General features: G+C 38.4%; 1 protein-coding gene across 4 annotated transcripts in view; it reads right to left on the bottom strand.

Annotated features, from left to right (window-relative positions):
* Positions 1 to 12,935: 12,935 nt before the first annotated feature.
* ATF2 (activating transcription factor 2) overlaps positions 12,936 to 16,273 on the bottom strand; it is a 48,679-nt gene continuing 45,341 nt past the window's right edge. For all 4 annotated transcript variants that reach the window (XM_054636822.2, XM_077181379.1, XM_054636815.2 and 1 more), the window contains one exon: positions 12,936 to 15,594. In XM_054636822.2, coding sequence (XP_054492797.1) covers positions 15,368 to 15,594 — 227 coding nt within the window. In that variant the 3' untranslated portion in view covers positions 12,936 to 15,367. The remainder of the gene's footprint in view (positions 15,595 to 16,273) is intronic.

Below are 16,273 nucleotides of genomic sequence, written 5' to 3'. Positions count from 1 at the left end.
GTACTTTACTGTGCCTGGAGCAGTGGCTGATCAGAGTTTTCAAAACAGAGCTCAATCGTTATTTCTGATTAGACTCTTCGCTTAGGAGGATGCTTTGGCCCTGGCTCCAGCAGCCTTCAGGGAACAGCAGCAGCTTTTGGAAGGAGTTCACCACCAGGCTCACCCCCACGGGTGGTGGCCGGCACAGGGTGTGCCTGTACACATCTGTACCATTGGCACCTCTGGCTTTACAAGGGCCAACAGCCTCAGCACAGCGAGAATAAATCAAAGGTGCAAAGCAGAAAAAAACATTAGCCTGAAATTCACCAGGCGAAGGTCCCTGCCACCACATCCTGCTTTTGAATGGACTGAAATCCTCTCGGAGATATCTCTTTAATAACAACATTATCTTAAAATTACGTAATGCCTTATCAAGCCAGCACATCTTATGCACAAGCGACAGCAATGATTTAACTCCAACTCTGGGAATCTCATTAGAAAAGAGCCGGAGCTCCCCCAGCGCCAGCCCCGTGGCCGTGCGCAGGGAGCGCGGGAGGCAACGCGGATGCTCGGCAGCAGCCGGCACAGCTCCCACCCGGCGCTGCTGGGGCTCTGCCTTCCCGAGAGCCCAGCTCACAGGGGAGAGAACAAAAGAGAACCTCGGTGTGCACACCTTGGTCTAAATGGCAGCAAGGATGAGCTTGGGGTTTCGTTCCCCTGGATCTTCAGCCTTTGAAATGCCCACCCTTGCAAACAGGCTTGCTATCATCATGTTGTGTAGCAAAGGTGCCATTGTATTTGCCACCTGGTAGGAATATTTGCAGGTGTATCACAAAGTGTGCCTCAAGGATAAAGGCTCCAGAAAAGAAATAAATGTGTAACATGCTATTTTCTGGTCTTCTCATTGTCCTTCAGATGTTTCTTACCTCATCTTTCAAACCTCAAAGTTCTTTAGAAACTGTAGTCAGTTACTACAGCTTCATTATTCATGTAAAATATCATCACTGGGGTTTGGGATTGGTTTCTAGTGTTTAGTTTTGTTTTTTTTTATTTTGGCTCCTCTCCTTTTGCTGTCTTGCTCTGTGTGCTGAGCACCATGAGCCCAGTGGCCTATTTTCCAGTGACTTTTCTGTGATCCATCACCTTGTCTGAGAGTCTAGTACAGAATTGCTTCTAATTACTTGACATTTATTCTTCAAACCTTAACTAATGCACTAATCATATAGTGATAAATGAGATTTTAAAATTAATCACTGACATTTTTAAAGATTTATACACAACTGTAAAAACAGGTTCCCAGCTAGTAAATATAATATTGTGTGAAGGAAAAAAACCCCAACTCACCATAAATTAAAGCTGTCCTGTATTAATGGGAAGTAGTAAAAGTGAAGACGTGGTGAGATATTACCTGATGAATAGGGGTAGCATCTTATCACAGTTAGTGTCTTCCTGCTACAGATCCCCTTGACAGGAAGAAAACAGCATTTGTAGAAGCCTTGTTATGTGCAGAATTTAATTTAGCTTTTAATGTGTAATTGCTGGAAGTTTGTGGGGCAGGCAGGGAAGTGGCCAAGGGCTGCCTTACAAAGCAGATTTGGTGTTCACAGTATTTGCAAAGGAACAATTGCTCCTTGGAAAATAGCAAGGCAGATTTCTACCTCTTGTTCAGTAAGATAAATTCAAGTATTTTAGCTAATTTAAAAGTCATCAATAAAAAGTTTGAAGGCTGACCAGCCAGCTTGCTAGTTATAATTAATATTTAAATAGATGACAGTGATTTGAATATAATATCAGGCCTATTACCAAACCCAGAACAGCCATTGCATGTTGCCAGGATTTTGGATAACCTTTCTCCCTTTGAAGAGAAAACTGCCATTTGAGCCTCTCTTTTGGATGCTGCTGTTGTTCATTATTAATGGCAAAATCATTTAAGACAAATATTACCCAACACTGTACAGGCACAGAGGAAAAGAATCCTGCATCAACTGCAGCAGCTATGAACAACCTTTGCAAATCAGACATAATCAGTGTTTTACTAGGATCTATACTAGTCTGTAGATTTTTGAGGTAATTTTTTTTCTTTTATTGTCAGTGTGCAGACTAGCAAAATAACAATTATTAGGAGGAACTTGCATCTTGAATTTTCTGATCATTGCTGAAGAAAGGGAGATTTGTGTAACATCCACCACAGCTCCTGTTTTAAATCACAAAATCACAACTACCACATCAGACACTCACATTTGGCATCCTATCCTGATCCACAGGACTTGCACTATGTCCACACAACAACTTAGAGCATCTTGGTACACAGTGCATGGTGTACATCAGTGAAATGAAAAATGGGCTTAACGCACCTGTGTTTGGCTCTCTGGGTCATGAAAAAATGTTTGACAGAAATAGGTGATAATGACAACCTTTAGATTTAGATTTTTTTTTCTGGCTACAGTAAAAGTGAATGCCTTAAGATCTAAGGGGAAGAGCAGACGAGATCAGTCTTAATTTTAAAACTAAACTAATTCTGTTTATTTGAAATCTAAAGAATGTGCTGTGTTTAGACTGATGTTGGGAGAAATTATGCCATTTTTGAATGGAAGTGCATCAAAGGAAAAAAGCTCCCTCTTGCCTGTGTTTCCTGAACAAAGTCCTTCACGAAAGAATTGTTAAGGAATTTTACATCATGACTGCACTTAATTGGATTTCTGAGATGTGCACAAATGCGTGAGAATTACATCAATAAACAGGCACTGTGCATAGGATATAGTTGATGCTACCTGTGTAGCAGGTAGCAAAATCATATGATCTTAAACTTTGATGCTGACATGCACAGCATTTCTCTTGAAGCAGGTTCCAGGTGATGTTTAGAGCTAACAGTATCAAAGCTATTTATAATTGCAAAAGGCTTGTTTGGTTTTCTTTCCCATTTGCAGCTGCTCTGAATGCACTTTAACATCTGACTTTTTATGAGCTTTCGTACTGCTCATGTGCACACTTACTGGTATATCCCATAAGCATAGACTTCTAATGTGAAATCAGTAACAAAATTATTAAAATACTAGGAAATCTCAAAATTGCTTACACTTTTTCTCAGATTAAGAACTACATACTTTGCATTATATTTTCTAAGAATCCTGTGTAAGAAACACAATATGGTTTTGATTTCTTGTTTTATTAAGTGAAATGAACAGGCTAATTAAAGAAATTCCAGGAAGTTTCTGCTTTCTGTCCCCTAGGGAAAAGCCTCAAGTGTCAAAGGAGATAATACTGATGGCTATAAAACATCCAAGTGTGTTTATACTGGCTATAAAATGCAGCTTATTCCTTCTATTTAACTTGCACAATTTTTTGGTTTTATACCATGTTTAGAAATTCATATTAAGCACCAGTTGAAGTAGTGCTTCTGTATATTTGGAAAAAACCCCATGGTAATTGCAAGTTAAAAAACAGAAGGGAAGCCACAGGCAAAACAGTCTTAGGAATAAACTGTTAAGACTATAACTTCATCCATAAACACTAAAAACTAAGAGCAAACTAGCCATCAAAAACCATAAACCCCTGCAAGATACTTCTGGTCCCATCTTTCAAAATGTCTTTAACCCTGAGTGATGGATGATCTCCTACTTGAAGCCATAAGCTGTGCCATAGAACTGGCAGTGGCTCTGCATGCAATCAGTTGAGCCTTCTAGAACTACTAGACCCACTTCTAGATCTCCTGGATGAATTTGAGGAATTTTTAAAGAAATTGAACCTTCTCATAACAATTCAGCAATCTGAAGTGCTGTAAAGAACCAAAACACTCTTGGTGCAGTTATTCGATTTTCTAGTATCAGTCCCTCAAAAAATTTCTACATTCCTAGAGAAGCCAATGTATGCGTTACTGAAGCCAGTCAAAAATACTGTTTTTAATGAGGGTATTAGCTATCCCATGCAACTTGCTTCTCAGACAGAGTTGCATCTTCTAGAATATTTAGTGTTCTTTGAGAAAATGTCCATGATTCAGATCACATGAAATATTTCAAGGTATTTTACCCTTCACATGAACAAGGGTTTGTGGGCCCTGGTAAGGCAAACAATATCAGATTTGAAGTTGAATTTTATGTAATAGTTTAGAAAAATACATAAGAAATTAAGTCTAGAAACTGTGAGAATTCCCTGCTGTATAGACAGATGCAACCACATTATCAAGGGCCTTTGTAGAACGAGATTTAATGACTTGAAGATACTTCTAAGTTCAAGCCTCAAAATGTTGAGATAGCAGAAGCATAGAATAACTAATCAGAAGTTAAAAAAAAAATCTCTGATACATGTGTTTACTTCCACCAGGAAGACTTTTGAAGGAGAATATAAAACCTTCCAAAGTGAGCAGGCAAGCACATGCACTACTGGTACCTTCCTGCTTTACTGCACAGCTAACCCTGTGAGCAGCCAGGTAATGGCAGCAGGGCACAAAAGACAGGAGAGAATAATGTTGGAAATATCTTGCAAGAACATCATTAGCTCTTCAGCATCACAGAGAGATGACATTAACCAAAGCAACTTCAAAGAGCTAAAGGAGATTAAAGTTTTTCCTCTTAATGATTCTAAAGTGTTATTGAAGGGATCAATAGCTCTTCCTGTTAAACAAGCTGTTCAAATCAAGTATTCCTGAAGAGGAGATAAACCATTCCTGGAAGTAATAGTGGGATTTCATTAAGATTTGAGGTTTTTCACTATTCATTAATTTATCTGCACGTATCACAATAGTTTTAGTGAACTGTAAGTTTACAACAGTAAGATTCCTTGTGAAAGAAGATAAATACCTGATGCCTTCTGAGCCTTTAATTGTGCCAAAATACATTATTTACTATGTCACCCACATAGAGAGAAATCTCTCTTTCCTGATGTCACTGTTTTTTACTGGGGGAGGAGGAAAGAAGAAAGACAGAAAAAACCCCGCATTATTTTCCCTTTCTTTAACAATAAAATAATTACATCCCATGGTGGTGCACATTTACTTATTGTAAACCAAGACACGTGGAAAACCCCTTAGCAAATCAAAACTAAATTAGACTATTATAAGTCTTGGCAACTTTTCAGCTGTGCAAGCAGAAGTTTTATTTTAAACAAAATCAGAGATAACTGATCTTGCAACCTGACTTGCACATCACCACACCAAACTTAGATCTGGAATTCAACCTCATGTATTTAATTGTGAAATCATGCAATCCTCAACCAAGGACATATACAGGAAACTAATTCCTGGTTGAGTCCTTCCCATGCTCAGTCTCTAGTGGTTTTTGACACAGAGATATGATACCAGTGCTTTCAGTGCAAACACAATGACTTCAGAATTCAGAGTTTATCTGCACCAATGAGTCACTGATAAGGGAAGCACTTTCCAAAGAGGTTTGGGTTTGTTTTTTCCTTTTTTCTTAAAGGCCAATAAGTCAAGAAAATACATTTTGAAAAGCCACAACCAAGCAAAGCTTTCTGGCAAACCCTGTGCAATATTGCAGGAGCAGAGGGACCCAGGCCCTCACCATTTCTGTGGGCATTGCAGCAATGTTTCAGCTGCCACTTTGCTGCCTGTTGTCAGACAACAGCTTCTTGGGCTCCCACGGGAAAACTGCTCTCCTTTCTGCTCCCACATGGATGCATTTTCATGACAAACGTGTCTTAAACTCTTCAAGGGTAAGAAGGGCCAAAAAAAATGCAAGTAGTTTATTGTCTGAGTGCTCAAATCAAAAGCAATAATCCAGACTATAATGTTATACAATATTAAAATAATTTCCTTCTTGCAGCATATAACCATTAGCCATACAAAGACAAAAACTCTCACTAAAACACTGGAAGTAACATTGACTGCATTCTGCCCAGTTCTTTGAAGGAATGAAAAACATTGTGTAGGCACTATATTTTATTTCACTTGTTTTTGTATGGAGATAAACAGCTTCAAAAGTTCAGGTGGATCATTACTGAACAGTTGTTTTCCCTATTCTTTCTCCTTTGTTTCAAGGTTTAATCACAGGGCTGCTTGCTCTTAAGATTACTGAGTGCACAACAGAATGCCTTCCTTCTGATTGTGGAGAATTCATAACCTCCTTAAAGCATCCTGCTGCTCTGAAAACTTGAGAGTGAAGGGCAGATGCAGCTGCAACAGCTGCAAGACTGCAGTTGTTTCTCAGAGAAAGCCACTATTCTAGCTTTAAGAAATTGTCCCAGATCTAGGGATTTCCTAATCTATTTTTAGCAAGCACAAACAAGACAGATTTGTTGCTGCTTTTCAGACTGCATTTGCCAATCTCCTCAAACTCTTCTTGTTCTGCCTGCTTAAATGTGCTGCCATGACAATTTACTCCCACTGCAACAGGGTTGCTCTGGTCCTGTTTCTACTCCCTCCTCTTTCTCTGCAGCTGCACTGGCTGTTGGCCAATGCCAGTGTCTAGGAAAATAACCAGCAGCACTCCAGAGGGACAGAGAAGTGCTGCATCACAGCAACAGCAGTGAGCACAGAGCAGCCCAAACTCCCAGATGACCCCTTGACGGAGCTGTGCTCTCAGTGCCCTTGTTAACCAGATGCTTTAGTCTGCTGCAGTTTACTCAATACCATACAAAACAAGAGTCAAGGTTAAGGATTTCTTTACCCATCCACAAACTCCTTCCCAGCCCATCAAACTGATGTCATGCCATCTTCAGAGAGTTCTGCAGTGACGTCAGTGGGACAGATTAGATTTCTGCACCAGCCTGCAGAACACATCTCAGAGCCCCTCAGTCTGACTACAGCCCTGGCAGCTGCTGCTGCCAGCACTGTGCAATGGAGTAGGGCAGCATGGACCAGCAAATGCAGGAATTCAAACAAAGTATGGAGAAAGCAGATCCATAAGCAACACAACCCCTGTCACAATGAAATGCAAACCCACAGAAAGATGAAACACTGCAGAGCTCTCTTCAGTTGGCTCCAGGTATGAAGCCAGACTATCTCCATCAGTGAGCTCATATCACATGCAGGCTCCTATGCCCCATTTACATTTATAAATATATTTATATAGAACCATAAGGTTTTATTTTTATTATTTATTCTTGCTGTACAAATAAAGTCTGTAATTCAACTCTAAAAGCCAGTTTATGGCTGTTTCTTTTTCAGAAGTCTATTCTAGAGGCCAAATTTTCGTTTTGTTAATATTTTTAGAGTTTATATTCTATTCTGAGGAGTCAAGGAGGCAAACTATACCATGGAGAAGCTTATACAGTTCCTTGGTAGTTCATAAGAAGAGCAGAAGGGATGGCTTCCCCTGAGCTCCTTGGAGAATGACAAGCCAGAGGGAAAAGTCTCCTAGCAGGAGAGACAGATGAGCAGTCAGGGAAGCAGAGGTGGCTTTCAGCTTTTTTCATACAGCAATGGCCAAATTGTCTTTTAGTATTAAATAACAGTAAGGTGTGTCTACCAACTAGGTATGAAATTTTGTCCAACCCTTGGCAAGGGAAACCTCCTTGACCTGCCTGAGGCCAGCTGCAGAGGCAGAAAGAGAGCTTCCAAGCAGCTGGGCAGCGTGGTGTCCCTGCCACTGCTGGCCCAGCTTGGGGAGCTGCACCTTCCCTTGAACTCTTTATCTTCTTCTCTCAAAGCCTTAGTGTGCTGTAAAGTGTAGAATACCAGGAAAAAAATATGAAAACTTGGTGTCAATATAAAAAAAGCATTTGCTCAAAATATCCAGTAGTTACCACTAGATGGCATTTTGTTTCTGAGAAACCAGCGAGACACAGGTTTGGGATTGTTATGCACAGCAGGAAACAGTACAAAATGAAATTACTTACTTCATTTGGTTAATAATCTATTATCCATTGTCTTGTATAAGTAAAACATTACTAACAGAAGACATTTCGTTTGCAGATTGATAAATCCTGTTTATTTAACTGTAGCTTGAGACTCTTCAACCCTCCACTCAGTAGGTAGGGGTTTGAGCTGTTGCCAGCACTTACCAAAAATCTCTTCCACACTTTAAATGAAAGACAAATGTAGCCCAAGTCACAGACTTTGAGCATGCCATGGAAATCTGCCAGAAATGCTTTGCTCCAGTAACTATATACAGTATTTCCTGTGTTATTTTTGGATAAACCCTTAAAACAGATTGCAGTATAAAAAGGAGTTTCCATTCAGGAAGAGAGCTGAAATAATAATTTAATAACATTCACATATTAATATTATATTTTTCAGTGTTTCATTTTAGTTTCAGCTTGTACAAGCTGTGATGATTTACATATTTAATCTCCACAGGGTACAGTGTATCACACCAGGGGGTGCAATGAAGCTCTGCTGTGTACAACCTGGGGTGACATGTAGGTGGCATTGTTTAATACGACATTGTTTGGCATTTGTAAACCTCTGTGTCAGATTAAACCAAGCAGTATTTCCCTTACTCTGCAGCAGGAGTAAGGAAGTAAGGAGACTGTACATGATGATGCACAGCAAATCTGTGCACTGCTCAAATTTTCTTTGATTAAATTATGTTTACTGACAGAAGCATTGATGGTCATTAGCAGTGGCTAAATCAGATCCTGCACTTGTACTTGCTTAAAAAAGACTCATTATGGAAGGAACCTTACTTCACTAAGATAAAATTAATCCTCACCTCTTTCTAAAACAGGCACAAGCTTCTTTGAAGTTGGTAATGTAGAAAAGCTGCTTTAAGTCAATTATTTTATGAATTTGTGTGTTGCAAAACTTTAAACAGCTTTATATAGCCTTAATGACTATATACTTTTTTTTTAGTTTAAATTAACTTAGTACTATTCTCCATCAACATAAACTGGACTAGAATATATCAGTAGACATGTGAAACCAAAAGTTTTCAATCTGTCAAAGTTTGTAACAATCTAACTCTGACAAAGAGGTGACATTTTCTTCAACAGACAAGACCTGTGGGACTTATGCTCCCTCCAAAACATGTCTGAGTGCCTGGCACATTATAAAGTGCATTTCCATGAAGGAGGGGTGTGTGCCCTTATCCAATATGTGAAAGCAACAACAAAACCTAAACCAGACATGAAATTACAAGAGCGGGTAAAGATTGTGAATTTCTTTCTTGAATTGAAAGAACTGTGCCAGACCTTTGTAACAAGGAAATGTACAGAATTTATATAACAAACTGGTACTTACAATATAAGGGAAGCATCCCAGTCAGTATAATGTTTCCATCCCAAGAAGACAGTGCTGTGACAAATACAAGCCTGCAGTCAGCTCAGAAACAGCATTCTGGTTGTATGGTGACTGGGAACAGAGCTCAAGGCTCTGGGGCCAGCAACCTTCCTACACAGCATTCAAGAGAGTGCTGCATAACTTAGAAAAGAGCAAACTCCTATTAGAATCAGGACTCCAAAAAGTTTGGGTAAATAGTTAGATACAGGATAAAGAAATGTTTTGCATATTCACATATGTATTCAAGTCATAAATTGTAAACTTAATAGCTTAAGAGTCATTAAATAGTCAACAAAATGAGCAAGTGCTCAAAATGTCATCCAGTGAAATAGACAGCATCTCCTCGGTATTTACAAGGATTATGCATTTTTTTCAGCAAAAATCATTAGCCCTCTACAGTAATTCTGCTGAAAGAAAGGACAGAAAGCAAGAAGACTGAAATATTAGCCTTTTGCTTGTTTTCTAATCATAGCCAGGCTGACTATAAAGTCTCCTGGCATTTTACAGACAGCCAGAATGACTGTGCTATACATTATATCACCTTGAAGAGTATCTTTCTCAACACAGCATTATGAATAACAGGATGTTTATACTACTTACCTCAAGTGAGATCAAAACATTTCTACCATCACTGTAAACATTTGGAAGAAACAGATCTTCACAGAACACATCTTTGTGTCAGAGGAAAGGGCTGCTATAACTGAGCAGTGAAATGCAGCACCTTCTTGGTGCAGACGTCTCCCCCCTCAGTTTCATTTTCTCCATTTATTCAGGGCAGTTTATTTTGTTTGCTGCTAAGGCAGAGGGCTCTCCTTGCTCATCTCCTTTTCCTCTTGATTAGAATCCCAGACGTAGGACAGATATATTTTCCCATTTTCTTTTTAAACATAAGCAAATTAGTAGGTTTTTTTCAAATCATTCAGTTAATAAAATGCAGCAGCCCAGTTGTTTCTCAAAGGTAGTATTTTTGCCTCCTGTAATGGTGTAGAACAAGTGATTCAGCTAAAGGGAGGGAAATACTATTCACTGACCGTGCCAGTACTAACTCACGACAAAACAAGAGCAGGAACATTTTAGGCAGTAGGAAAAAATAACCTTAACTTTCATCTTTCAGGCAGCTAAACACAGCCATCAGACCAGCTTTCAGCACATTCCATCCACCGGGGCACAGATGGTGTGAAATGGAGCTCTAATAGCTCATGCTCGTACTTTGGTGTACTGAGATAGCCACAGGCAAGAGTGAGGAGAGGAAAACATGGCTACCTGCAATCCTGTTTCTCTGAAAGCTCTCCTGGCAGTGCCTCATTCCTGAAGCTCATCTCAGCCCGGCACTGACAGTCCTCCCTAAGCCACAGTACTCTCCTTTTAGCTCCTTATTTGTAAACTGAGTATGACCAGGCCCTGCTGCCCAAGGTGCTTACAAATACTGCCCACTCTCTGCCCTGCTCTGTTTCTGCTGTTGGATTAAAACCAAAGAAGAGTTCCTAGAAGCAGGACTCCTCTTCTTTGCTTCAAGCTGTTCTGTACCTTCTATGCTTGTTAACATTTCTAGTCAGTCTATGCAGCTTAAGCTACGGTCTCTTTACCTATGGACTAAAAATTATAATTGTCCTCGCATAATGATTTTACAATACTTTTCTGATTAACGATTCATCCCCCAAATAAATTTACAGGTAGTTTATCTAAAAACCTAAGAACTTCCTCTTCCCCCAAAAAATGAATAGGATTATAAAAGTGGTTATAACAATACACATCATTATAGAAAATGGTAATAGAAGAGGGATAAAGATTTTGAGCAAGGGTTAAAATACAGTAATTATAGAAATTGGATCAGGTTTATGCATCTTCTTGTTCTACGGACAGCCATGTGATTAGATGATAACTCACCCCACACCTAGGAAGTTAAAAACTCTTATTTGGAGAGGGTTGCACTTTGCAGAGTTATGAAACCCTCAGCATACAACCAGCACTCATTAGTTGTGCACAGCATCTATAATGAAATCTTTTGTAACACTACGAAGTCCTTCCATACTTAAATATAAATTGTATAATGTATCTTAGCTAGGAAGATGTGAATATCAAGATAACATAAGCTTCTCATATCTATTGTAGCTGAAGATAAAGTACAAAGTGTGCAGAAATTAATTTTCTGACTTCAAATGGAAGTTCACTATAGAGGGTTAACACAACCAAGGAGGAAGCAATATGAAAAAAGAAAGAATTCCACATTGAATACTATAAGCACTTTCTGGGGCTCACCACACGAGGAAAAATATTTTGAAGAGGAAGAAAGTAAAGAAAAGGAAAGGTCATGATCCTACATTCCATAAAGGAAGGAAAAAATAAAAGAAGGGGGGAAAAATAAAAAAGAGTCACATTAAACCCTAAAATTAAAAGGAGACTTACCATTGAAGATTATGAAACTTTGAAAATTTCATGATAAAATCATCCAAACCAACCCTACACAGCGTTACACAACACAAGTTAAATAAATCATATCTGTGTTACTTTTGATACAATGGTTAAAAACAGATGTAAAGACTACTGCAAACCAATCTTACACTGACTGCTCTGCAGTGTAAATGAGCACAGTTCCAATTATGTCTCTACTGAGGGAAGCAACAGGCAGCATATAAATGCAAACAGCCTTCATTAGACACATTGTCATGAGTATATTAATCATGTCAAGAAGCATTGCTCAAGTTTCCTTCAGTGCAATTTAACATACCTCACTTTATTAGGATGCACTTAATTTCACTATGCTTTCTCCTCATTATCATTTATGATGACCAATTAAAATGTTTGTGTCTGTCTCTAAGCAAATTACTCCAGTAATTCAGGTAGCTGAACTCACTGTTCATCCCACACTTCTGTCATCTCCTTCTCTCAGTGCAATATCTTCCTTTTAGAGGCCCAGCCACTCTTACCATTGCAAAGAGAAAAAATCCCTTATTTAAACTGAATCAATAAGATACCAACCTGAGTCTTTTTACAGCACAGACATTAAGAAGTGGGCTGGTTCTCCTCCCCTCAGCAAGAGTACCCCTGTTACACAGCCTTTTGTTCCCCTGGAGTCACCAGCACAACCCATAGTCAGGAAAAGAACATAGTGAAGCAAGAGAGGCCTCGCACATTTTTCTCATTGGGTTAGAAGTTGTGTGCAGCTTCACTTCATTTGGTCCATACATGGAATAAATGCAGACACACAGCAACTTTACTCTTGAGTTTCCTCCAAAGCCTCTGTACTGGGGCTCCGGCATGAGTTTTTCAAATGGTAAAAGAATGTGCCATTCCATGCATGTTTCCAATATCCATAAATAAGCCCAAACCATTTTTACTATTCTAAACATCAGGTGTGAGGGCATGATTTTTTCTGACAACACAACTGTGAGCCATTTATTTGATTACAGTTGTTATTTCTGGCTTCATGTATATTGAAATAAGATTAAAATAACTGGAAGTTAGGTGGAAATTCTGATTACACGCAGTGCTTTTGCTGTGGAACTCAGGGCAACCAGGAATGGCTGAGCAACATCTGGGATCACCAAGCTATGTTTATGAACTCATTTATCTGTGGATTACCTTGGGCTCCTGGAACTAATGATACAAATGCTTGTTCCTCAGCAGCTGCTGGAGCTCAGCTGCAGAGCAATGGTATTTACCTTACTTTCTCAAGAAACATACGTGTTCTCATTTACATAACATTACTTTGACATTACAGTAATGACTTCCAGAAAAACACTGATAATTGCAAGGATGAAGAAAGAAGTCTGAAGACAGTGCGGCCTTTTAGAACAATTATAATTTCATTAAAATAGGAACATAACTTAAAGATAGATTTTATTCTCTTTGATGATTTACTCATGCAAACTGCACATAAAAGAAAACAGTACAGTTTGTGAAACATGTCAAATGTAAAGACCCAAAATGCTAAGTACAGAAGTAGTGTGACAACGTCTCAAAACGGAATCCATGGTAGTACGGCTAATACCTTTTCTCTATTTGCTGAACACAGATTTTAATGGTTCTTTTTCCAGCCCCACTGTTAAATTCATTAACTGTTTACACATCTCCTATACACTTATGTAGACTTATTTTACAAGCGCAACAGTTTTGTTATAAAAAAACTCCACTTATATGATTTAAAAGCCTTTGTGTTTAGGAGGGCAAATTATAGTATGATCAATGAGGCCGCATCTAGTCCACCAAACCTACAATGAAAAGTGACTGTAGAGCTTTCTTGCAGAATTCACATTTTGTGCCTTTGCAATTCATTTCTTTCTCGTGAGAGGTCCATTGTATTTAACCATCCTGGAAACGTTCAATAACTGTTACAGCTTTTTATCTTGAAATTGGGAAAGTAAGACTTTTAAACACATGAGGTTATCAACACAACTTTCTTAGTTTTAAAATACAAAATATTTAAATTCCCTAATATTTTCATGCTTAAAGCCCTGCAATGATACATATATGACTTAGATACTTCTTTGTCCAGTTTTAAGTACAGTATGGTTGTATATATATTGCAGAAATTATATTTTCCTGTGAATCAATTACATTTTTAGATTTAAAACTGAACCAAATAGAAATCTGATGGCACTGACACTTAAAAAACGCATGGTATAGTGTGGAGAAGGAAGAGCAAATGAACTACACAACCCATTATAAATGCATTAAATCTTTGTTATATACATAATGGAATCCTGCTTTACTGCCAGTTGCTACTATGCATCTGTTTTTGCTATTATACAAAGTTTTCCGACCTGAAAGCACACATCTACTTTTTTTAAAACAACTTAATCTATTGTAAAATATTGTACTGTATTTTGAACATGAGTACAGAATCAAAATAGATAATGGCACATTTAAAAAACTCAGTATCCTACAGATGATTGGATAATGAGAAAAAGTGTACCTACAATCATCTCATCAGAAACAAACTACATCATGGAATGTTAGTTATCCAAGTTCGCACAGTAAATAACATTTTAAAACTGCAATCACCTATCAGCCAGCATCACATTGAAGGCATCTTTAAACATTCAAGCAAAAGACTGCTGGCATTAACTACTGAACCATTCTCACACACACACCACACACACCACATTATAATTACATTGTTTCCAAGATACGGTAGATACTGATTTTTTTTTTTCCACAAGAAAGGTATCAAAATTTTTGCTACTAAAAGATGACAGTGCTTACACAAGAATTAAGTACAAGTTAGCTTGCAAATACAAGACAATGACAAAAAAAAGTCGAGTTGTCTGAAGAAGGATTTTAGGCTTTTCTGGCATCCAAAACCATGAGTAAACTCCTTAGTCTGCGACTCAAAAATCCACAAAATATCAACCTACTTTGGAATAACAAGTATTCCATACGTGATAACTCTGTATTTTACAATATGCTTACTGGTTTCAGCCTAGCAACAAGGGGTGGTTATAGATATCTATTCTGACTGGAGAATTAAAGCTCTCCTCCCACCAGAATCAAGTGTTGGAGTGGGAAAAAAACCCACCTGACATCAATTAAAAAAAAAAAAAAAAATCAAATCTGTTTAGTAATGATCCTCATCTAGGATTGGTATGTGCATAAGTACTGTATCTCATATACTGTACTGGCCCTATTAAACAAATTAAAGACCCCAACAGTTAAAAGCCAACCAAAATGCTATACATAAAAAACCCAAATGTTTTTCTTCCAATGTTCTTCCTCTCATAATGTGCAAAACAACAAAAAGGCAAAAAGACTAAAAGCAAATTTACTGTTACTGTCTTTCTCTTGCCTAGTGCTTTATGACCTTGCTAACTTTACAAAGTCAATAGGGACTATGCAGAACTTTGGTATAAAAATGTCACATAATATTCCTATCACAGTCTTGGGGATGACCTTCAGTAATTCACCCCAATGTTTGTTAAAATAATACCAAATTAAAAATGAAATAAACCACATTGTACTGTACACACACTTTACACATTAAGCACAAAAAATAACTAGTAAAACTAATACTTAAAAAAAAAAGTCTTTCGCAAAGAGACCAGAACTGGTGTTCCGTCTTATTTCCACCTGCCAATCGTTAAAGCCAAATTTAAGTTGGATTTTTAAAAACGAATAATTTTAAGCTACAATTTCTCCTAGATGGAGACTGGTCTGTTGTTGGTTTCCCTTTAAAGTCACAGATGTGTATCTAAGGAACTGATGCAACCAAGTTTGTAATCAACTTCCCGAGGGCTGGGCCTGGGAGGGAGGCGCCAGGACGATCTGGGACAGCACGGGCTCCGTGCTCTGGTCCGCCATCTGCGTGAGCACCGAGGTGGCCACCGCCTCTGCCTTGGACGTGGAGCTGACGCCGTTGGAAGTGCTGACGGAGCTGTGCTGGATCGCCTCCGTGTGCGGGCTGCTGGGCACCGAGATGTCCTCCGAGCTGTCATCCTTGTCTGCAGCTGAACGACAACAGCTCATTTATTCTGTGCTGGAACGCACACCACCTCCTCCCAGCCACAGCAATCCCCCCCTAAATAGCTAACACTCGTGCTGTAATGCAGCACAAATTGCAAAACAAGCTTATTTCCGTTTTTTAAAAAGAAAATACTATTTTGTAAGCAGAAAAACCAGACTGCAGTAGGGACTATTCAGGAAACCAGAGGATTTTCACATCTTCAAGGCTACAATTAAAATTTCCTGCCTAGTAAATCAGCCAGTGGGTACTATGCCTAATTCTAATGATGCATGTTCACATCAGTAAACATTATTCACAGACTACAAAATGCTATTTATTGTGTCTGCTTAGTAATCAAACAAGAATAATTCTACATTCAGTAATAAATATTTGCCATCATGAGTAAGATATCTGAAAAAATATTACTTACACCACTATATTTACTGGACAATGCTTACATGAGTTTTCAGCCTCCATTCTTTTAACAGAATGAAGTTCCATAATTTTACAAATGCCTCTTAATAGGTTTTAAAATCGTTAAAACTGGCTTAAAAATATTTTTGGAATATTTCAGGTGTTCTCCACACAACCAAAGTGAATTAGCCACAGAATTACATCATTTTTTCCCATGACAGAGAGTAAGCAGATTAAAAAAAATTATCACTGTGCAAAAATAAAATTTC

This window comes from Agelaius phoeniceus, chromosome 7, assembly GCF_051311805.1.
Source record: "Agelaius phoeniceus isolate bAgePho1 chromosome 7, bAgePho1.hap1, whole genome shotgun sequence".
NCBI lineage: Eukaryota > Metazoa > Chordata > Aves > Passeriformes > Icteridae > Agelaius > Agelaius phoeniceus.
Note: the sequence above shows the minus strand (reverse complement) of the source record. Positions and strands in the feature narration are given on the sequence as shown.